At 43.4% G+C, this 8,994-nt stretch overlaps 1 protein-coding gene across 1 annotated transcript; it reads left to right on the top strand.

The window, feature by feature from the left end:
• Positions 1-2,830: 2,830 nt before the first annotated feature.
• On the top strand, positions 2,831-8,254 carry eci1 (enoyl-CoA delta isomerase 1). Its single transcript, XM_005754439.1, has 7 exons — positions 2,831-2,969; positions 3,464-3,586; positions 4,842-4,969; positions 5,118-5,264; positions 5,391-5,512; positions 5,862-6,040; positions 7,691-8,254. The coding sequence occupies exons 1-7, from the start codon at positions 2,927-2,929 to the stop codon at positions 7,855-7,857; spliced, it is 909 nt and encodes a 302-aa protein (XP_005754496.1). The 5' UTR covers positions 2,831-2,926; the 3' UTR covers positions 7,858-8,254.
• Positions 8,255-8,994: the final 740 nt, after the last annotated feature.

Genomic DNA, 8,994 nt, shown 5'->3' with positions numbered 1-8,994 from the left:
TTTTTTGTATTTAGAAATAATAGTACCAACTTTTTTTTTTTTTTTCAACATTTGTGGCACTGGCGTGGCGCCCCCTGATGGACGGCGCCTTTAGCGTTTGCCTATACGGCCTATGCCACGGGCCGGCCCTGCTGGCAGGGCTAGGGGCCAGGACTCTCCTCTTCGGGTTTTTGGATCTGGATGTTTACGCCATTGCTCTGTCTGCAGTCTAAACCTAATCCTAACAGTAAACAGTAAGCGTTCTTATGTAGCGCTTTATATAACCTGCCTCATTCACTCATTTACAGAAGCACTTAAAAATCTCTGAACATGGAATGATAGATGTTTTCGAATTCATCAAAGAGCAACTTGTGTTTGAGTATCTTTCCCAAGGATACATTGGCATGCAGACTGGAGCAGCCAGGGTTTGAACCACCAGCCTTCCAGTTAGTAGATGACCTGCTCTGCCTATTGGGTAGGAAGTCTTTGATATTTGCTAGAGTTTTTTTTTTTTTTTCGTCATCTGTTTGCAAAGACTTGTGAGAACAATTCAATGAGTATATAAAAAAAATTAGGTCAAGGTTAGTCAGTGATGATGATTTATACCTCAGAGGGTTAACAGTTATCTGTGGGTGAAATGTGCATGTGTAAGGAGCTTGGTGACTTTGTTGGTGGTTTTGCCTAGAGCAAAAAACGCTTCTGGAAGGGATGAGCCATCTTATGAGCTTTTGAAGCTCATAGAGATAATTTGGTTTTAAAGGAAGTCGTATCATTGCTCAGGTCAGTTGCCGGCAGAATGGAAATGGGTTGTTTTTCTAGCTGTCAGACTTGGCGATGAAAACAATTGTTTCAGCCACACAGTACTTCTACAATAAAATGATGTCTATGATGTGTTCTTTTCTCGATAGACAAAAACTTGAAGCAGTTTACATAAATACAATTTTATATCAACTGACCATAAAATAGATAGCACAGTGGCACAACAAGAAGGTCCTGGCTTTGGCCTTTCCGTGCAGGGGTTTGCATGTTTGTGTGGTACTCTGGCTTCCGCTCACAGTCCAGACATGCAGTTATTGGGATTAGGTTAATTTGAAAATGGTGGTAGGTGTGAATGTGAGCATGAATAATCTCTCTGTGTTAGCTGTGTGACAAAGTGGTGACCTGTCCGGGGTCTTATGGCAGCTGGGATAGGCTCCTTGCCCCCCATGACCCTGACTTGGATAAGCAGAAGAGGATGGAATTAAAGTACATCTACATGATGCTCATAATGTCCTTAAAGGGACTTTCTTAATCCATCTATTCTCTTATGCTTATCCAAATCCCCCAAAGGAAGCAATCTTTTACCAGCAGGCATGTTTTCAGATGTCTGCTGCTGTATTTTTTAAAGCCCTGCCCCCATTTCTTCTGGGGGCGGGATTTCCTTTTCCCAGGTCACCATAGTAAATAAAAATGCTTCTCAGTGACTTGCCTGGTTAAATAATGAATTACATTAATGTGATGCACTATGTTTTTGTACAAACTGGTCTTGCACAGAAGTACAGCCCCGCTCTAGTTCAACTTCAGTTGATGTCTCTTCAACACAAAACAGATTTTTTGAACATTTTTGGATTATTTGATAGCTTTACTTCATTTCGAAGGTTTTTAGCTAGTTTGGAGATCAGAAATATACAAAAAGTAGCTTTTAAGTACCTTGTATTTTTCATTGATTATATGGTGATTTATGATACAGGGTTTCTTTGAGCATCAGGGATGTTGGCTAGTTGGTAATCCTGGATTCTCTATCCCTCGTTTCACTATACCCGGCTCGCAAACATTATCAGTGGGGTGTGTGATTATTGATCACACGATGAGTTTCTGTTGTTTATTTTGGTATAGATGTCGGTCTGTTAATTAGACTGAGCTCAATGTTTTGATTGTTTTTCCTGTCTTGCTTCTGTGGCTCACCTGTGTTTCCTGGAGTCAGTCGGCCATCGGTCTAAATGAAGAGAGTATAACTGACTGGAGCACAAGAGCAGTGAGGCAAATTATAGGAGTGATTTTCTGTAGTCTGTGACACTTTATGAATATATGGATGAACAGTACCAATACTATAGTTACCCACAATCAAAAGGCATGGCAGCAGGAAGAAGGATTACTTTTGAGAAAAACAATCCAGACGAGTAAAAACTCATCATATGTATATCTCGAGATGATGTGCACCATGTCCTCAAAAAGTCTGAAGAAACTGGACAAGTGGAGGACAAAAGAAGAAGTGACGGGACTGAAAACCCATGTACAGCAGATGAACAGCATCTGGAAGTCATGTCCTCAAGAAACAGGAATAAACCAGCAAATAGTAAAGCACAGTTCTGTGCATTTGAACCTGTGGTGTTGTGCATTCATGTCAAAACTGATGGGATTATGAATTCAGAAAAGTACTATCAGAGTTTAATCCACCATGCAATACCATCTGAAAAGTGTCTGATTGGTTAAGCCTTGATTTTTTTCATCAGGGCAATGATCCCAAACACTCTGCCAATGCAGAAAAAAAGACCTGGATAGAGGAACTATTCCTGAAGAAACAACAAGAAAGCTGCCTAAGAGAGTTCAGACTGTGTTGGAGGATAAAGGGCCTCACACCAAATATTAACTAACTAAATTGCGCAAACTCGGTTTTTGCCTCATATACTGTATTTGCATGCTTAAATGGCTGCACTTATTTTATATTTTTCTTACAAAACATGAAGAGATGACTGGTGGCTCAAGAAGCAAAAAAAAAAAAAACTAAATAAATTACTGAGGAGGAGATTCTTTGGCAGGATTGAAAATCATGAAGCCAGCCAACCAGAAGGTGGCGCTATTCGGTCACAACACAGTCAAACTAAAAGCCTGTTTCTAAAAGACCCGGTGAAGAAGACCAGACGCTAAAGACGAGAACGGGAGGACGTGACTGTCTGAGCGACTGAAAATGGCTTTGAGGGCATGTTTGAGGACCAAGCCGGGTTTAACAGGTAGGTTTGGGAGTTTCGGGGGAGAAAGTCCGAGTTTGTGCGTCTCTGTTTCCTCAAAACACACCGAGCTCCTGCTGCCGACGGTGCGCTGCAGAAACTGGAGCAAAGGTCGCAGCGCTTGTCTCTTTGTGTCGGTGTGTGCAACTCCACTCACCCACAACACGGGCGCTGAGAGCGAATACGAGGCTGAACGTGTAAAGAAGCGTGTGTTTGTTATGTGCTGCATGCCAGCTGTTAGCTTTAGCTGTCTGTCACAGAGGCTCCGGAAACAAAAGCTCATGAGAAACTGTTCATTAGCGAAAGAAAAAAATGTTTTCGTGCATCATTTCAACTTGGATCTCTTCAAACTATTAACACGACTGCACATTGATACGTATTATATCAAGTTCTATAATAAGTATGCTACATGGCTGTTTCCTGTCTTTTGAATGTGTGTGTTGCTGCTTTGTGACCGATGACTTTGAACTGAGCCAGTGTGCTGTGTTCCTGTGCAGGTCTTCTGTCCCAGCTCTCCTGCAGCGGTCATGCTGCTGCTCGCAGGGCTCCTGCGCTTGTTGCTCAGCGGAGCAGCAGCTCCACCTCACAGAAGATCAAAGTGGATTTTGACCAGAGCTCAGGTGAGCATTTTGCTAATACGACTGTGCAGGTGAAAGGATGCTTTTCAAATGAGACATGAAGTACAACTGTAAGTGAGTTGTTCTAAATATGTAGGGGAAGGTCATGTAAATACAGATGTGTGGAAAATTCAGCTGGCTCTGCCTGTAAGTCTCTTGTCCCACAGACATTAACTCCCCCTGTTTAACTCCAGCTGGCACATGAGGCAGTTCTCCAGCTGTAGCATGTTCAGCTCGGAGCTGAGCGAGCACCACGATCACCAGGGGGAGTTGGAGTCCGTCTGCTGGACTAGAAGAAGCCAAATTACATCAAGGGCAGCCACAACAGAAATACTCTGACTGTTAACAGACCTGTGACTCACCAAAGCTGCATTGTAATGAAATTAAATAAAAGTTATTGTTCAGCATAAAAGGAGCATTTTTAAAAGCTGAGGCGCGTAGCAAGCTTAGAGCAGCGTGATGGATAATGCAAACCCAGCAAAAAAGCAACTGTGTGACTATTTAAAACAACAGTTGATGCTCAAGGCTATTAACCAACCCAGGGAGGTGTAATACACTTCGATAAAATCTTCTTCTCCATCAGAAAAACAATGTTAGTATATTTATTATGCTATAATAAATATCATCTTATATATTACTCGCCTCCCGGTCTGACTGCGAGGAGACAGAGGGGGGAGGGGCAAAAAAACCTGGCAAATCAAATATGTGGATCTGGTGCTGCGATGACTGACTGAGCCCATAAAGTCATCAGGAAAGTGTTTACTGAGGCTAGGAGCTTCTCCCGCACTTTTATAGGGCTGTGTCATTGATATTGATGTCCGCAGTGCCGTGTAGAGTGAAATCCAATAACGTGGGCGATTAAAGTAGAAAAGAATTTATCAGCGTGGTGGCCCCCAAAGCCCCTCCTCTCACCACATCCAGAGCAGAGCCAAGCCTCTGGGAGACCGCTGAGGTGAGTTTCTCACATCACTGTCAGTCCAATTAAAGTGTTAAAGCACCTTAGCGGGTGGATACACCCGTATGAATCAATATCCTCTCACCCCATTGACTTAATTAGTCGGATGCAAAGTGCAGCAGGCCGGCGATCGCTCAGGTTGTTTGTCTTTCCTCTCAGGGATCACTAATTTGAGTTTAATCCAGTGTGACCTCAGCTGCCATCATCAGCAGACACAAAGCATGCAAAATCTCCATCGCAGGTTTCCTGGCGCAGCAATCACTGCAGCATTCTAGTGAATGATCATGGCCTCTGTCTCTGCAGGTGTGGCAGTGATGCACATGCAGAGTCCTCCTGTCAACAGTCTTAGTTTAGAGTTTCTCACTGATGTCTGCATTGCTCTTGAGAAGCTGGAGATGGACAAGAGCTGCAGAGGCCTCGTCATCACCTCGGTACAGTTAAAGCAGCTTTGTGCAGATGGACTAACATCTGTGTTACAGTGAAGTCTTTCATGTTTACAGTTCCACAGCTGAAGTTTGAACATGCTAAGTATAATGACAGCGGGTTTAGCTTCTGGATGTGTTTTACCCTGAAATCCAGAGCCAGCCCAAGGTGTTCTCAGCCGGGCTGGACATCTTGGACATGTATGGGAAGAGTCCAGAGCACTGTGCGGAGTTCTGGAAAGCTGTGCAAGAGATGTGGCTCAAGTTCTATGGCTCCAACATGATCACTATAGCAGCAGTCAATGTACGTATAGAACAACGCAGCACCTACCTCCACACTGTCTGCACCTCACACAAGGACAGAGTGGTGCATTCTGGGGGGCAAACACACTGAAATAAGCTTGCGGGCTTCTCGTTACTCGTCACCCAGGGCTCCAGTCCTGCAGGAGGCTGCCTGCTGTCGATGACATGTGACTACAGAATAATGGCGGATAACCCTCGTTACAGCATCGGTCTCAATGAGACCAAGCTCGGCATTGTAGCACCTTTTTGGTAAGAAATTACACCAACCCTAATTACAATAATAATTGATAGTACCAGCAGCAAGGTAGAAACACAGTTTACATGCATTAGTCTCATTTAAGCTCAGTGAGTGCGAGAGGTTTGCAGTTAGCTTCTTCTTGCATGGTTCTCCTGCGCTGTAACGCCGCTGCTCATGTTGTGGAGATAAAAACAAAGAACTCATTCCAGTCTCACTGCGGTTCATCTTTTTGAATCGGGGTTTGTATAATTTTGTGCCAAAGCCCCTAAAACCAATACAACTTCTCAGTTTAAAAACTGTTTTATTAACATTTCACACCCATTTTTGTTTTGTCTTGTCACTGTAAAACTGCTCCTGCAGGTTTAAGGACACTATGGTAAACACAGTCGGACATCGGACCACAGAGATGGCCCTACAGTTGGGGCTGCTGTACAGCCCTGCAGAGGCCTTGAAGATAGGATTGGTGGACCAGCTGGTGCATGAAGACCAGGTCCTCACTACAGCCACAGAGACCATGACCAAGTGGTTGGCTATTCCAGGTATGCTAAACATCAGTTATACTTGTCATTTTTTCCACCTGTGGTGCTGCAACTTGGTCTGCACAATATGTTCATGTGTATGTCAGGTTATTGCTGCCAAAAAGATTCACCTGAGTCAAGATTTCTAATCTTGTTTCTATTCAAGATAAAGTAAAAAGTCTGACAGCTCTTTGGTCATTTGACCACATTTTGAAGTCAAGGTAAAAATGTCTCCGTCTGTCCTCTTCACTGCTGTGCTGCTCATATGTGTCATAATCAACACAGGAGAACCTAGAACAAAGTTTAATCGGTCGTCCTATTATCTCAATGCTGCTGTGGGTTTTTCAGTCAAACAGATGTTAGATGGAAATGTGTGATCACCTCTGTAAAATCAGACGTTTTGGCACGTTGAGGTTTTGGAGTATTCAGGTGGTTAATTTCACGGTCTTCACAAGGTCGAACTACAACACTCTACAACAAACAAAACGAGCTACATGTCTGAGACTACAGGCTCAGTTAGCATGTTAGCACTTGTCAACATTTCAAGACCAGACAAGCATGACTCATTTGACACCAAAGCGGACACGTTTGAACATAATGTTGCATGGTGCAGTCAGTGAGTCGATCATAAGCACGTCATGCATCTATCCAATATCGAAAGCTTTGCCCAAATTGTGCCACGATCCCTTCACAGCAGCCAACCTGCAACAGACGTGCTGGAAATGAAAAGAATCGAGGTTTTGCAGTGACCCCGTCAAAGTCCAGACGTCAGCTGGATTGAAATGCTGCGACCTTATGAAAGAATTCTCCCCAAACCTCAATGAGCTGGAGTCGCACTATAAAGACAAACGGGCCAAAACTCCTCCGACGATGTGAGACTGAAAGTCGTGCAGTCAATAACGACTTTATTGCTGTTCAAGGTAGTTCTGCAGTCTACTGCATCATGGGCAGTAAAACCAGAGTTCCTGCACACTATCAAAGACAAGGAAATGATGTTTTATTTAAAGTAGATTTATTTGTGTGGCTCAGGTGGGTGGAGCAGGTCATCCACTGATCGGAAGGTTGGTGGCTCGACTCCTGGCTCCCCCTGGTCTACGTGCCAAATTTCCTTGGGCAAGATACTAACCCCGAATTGCTCTGAATGTGTGTGAACGTTAGCTATGAAGCACTTAGAAAGATGTGCTTGTGTGAATGGGTGAATGCACAAGTTGTGTAAAGTGCTTTGAGCGCTCAGATGAGTAGAAACGCGCTACATAAGAACCAGTCCATTTACCATTTGGGTAATAAAATTGCAGGTAACATTTCCAAGGCAGGTAGGAAAAAAATGAGCTGCTCTCAGTGTATGTTTGTTTTAAGGTGAGGTGCCACGAGCCCGCATGTAGGGAGATGTAACCTCGTACCTCAGAAGTGTCGATATGGGTGTATTTCCATCTGTACAGCAGTATTTAGTACATCCTGGTACTTGGCAGGATGTGCAGGAGGCAGAGAAAGAGCATAAGCTTTCAGCACCTGTTAGAAATGTCACTTTCCCACATAAGAAATAAAAGGTGCTCCACAATAGTGCTGCAATTGAATATATTTTGCAATGAATTGAAGCCCATGTCAGTATTCATAGAAGAAATTGTATATGAATGCACAGCTTCCTTACATGTGCATTTGTTTCATTTGCAGATCACGCCAGACAGCTCACAAAGTCCATGATGAGGAAGCCAACCATAGACAAGCTGGCGGCTAACAGAGAGGCTGATGTCAATAACTTTGTCAAGTTCATCACCAAGGACTCTATTCAGAAGTCCCTGGGGATGTATCTGGAGATGCTTAAGAGAAGAAAGGCTTAGAGAGGGGAAACATGTTTGCACACTTTGTAGCACCAGCTACAGATGTGATCTGACATCAGGCAGTGAGCAGTCTACATGTTTGGGGGATCAAACCCAGCATTTACACCTCAAGGTGTTAATAAAAACACTCGAGGTTAGGGTGTGACTTTTTGTTTTTGTTTGAAGAGCCGTACACTCGGGCAACCTGCCGAGCCTTCTCCATCACTCAGCATTACCTGCAGTATGCTTACGCGAGCAAACTGCTAATTGTTGCAAAAGAGTCTCACATATGAAGAACTAACAGCAAATCGGACCTTTAGTGCATCTAAATGTGGCAAAGCCTTTGTCATCTCTAACAAATGTTTGGTTTTTACTGTGAAATATCCAAATAAATGTCTGGATTCATACGTTAAATGGATTAAAACGTGTGGTTCTCATTCATTATCTCTGTAACTCAGACGTCTCTACATTCAAATGACAGTTGAGAATGTTAAAAATTCAGCGGACAACCAAATCAAAAATGAATCTTGCATTCTTATAACAAGGAGCATTTTTCATTCTTTGTATGTTTGTGTTTTGGACAATTGAATCAATATACGACACTTCAAAAGGACCCGAGTGTCAGCGCAACACAATCGGCTAAACTTCAGGTGTGCAGTGTCTCCACACTTTTCACTGTCACGTCCTGTGTGTGACAGACATGAATGACCTCTGCTGTGGTGCTCCCTGTTTTCTTTGAGCACTTTACACTTAAAATTACTCTTAAATGTGTTTGGATTTGTCAATGTGTGAGTCGTCTACTAAGCCTAAAGCTACAAGTCACTAATGTGACTCCTGGAAAAGTAAATGTTCTTTCATGTAAAGAGATGAAATCAGCACGTGTATTCACTTTAATATTACATCCTCGGGGGGGAGGTTAAGTATTTTGCAGCAGCTGGGTATTGAACTGCAAACCTTCCAATTAGTAGAACTGAACTACAGCAACCCCAACTCAACTGTTCAGCCAGGACAAGCAGTGCTTGTCTAGTCAGTTGTACCAAAGCATAAGTGATGTGCTTCTACATCACTGCCATCTTGAGGCTGCAGTCAGCTATCGTCTCTCCAAGCACACTTCTCTTGGACGCTATTAGAAACTCTAGTGTGTCTATTTCCCAGGCG

This window comes from Pundamilia nyererei, unplaced genomic scaffold, assembly GCF_000239375.1.
Source record: "Pundamilia nyererei isolate P.nyererei 1_Seehausen unplaced genomic scaffold, PunNye1.0 scaffold00567, whole genome shotgun sequence".
Classification (NCBI taxonomy): Eukaryota; Metazoa; Chordata; class Actinopteri; order Cichliformes; family Cichlidae; genus Pundamilia; species Pundamilia nyererei.
Note: the sequence above shows the minus strand (reverse complement) of the source record. Positions and strands in the feature narration are given on the sequence as shown.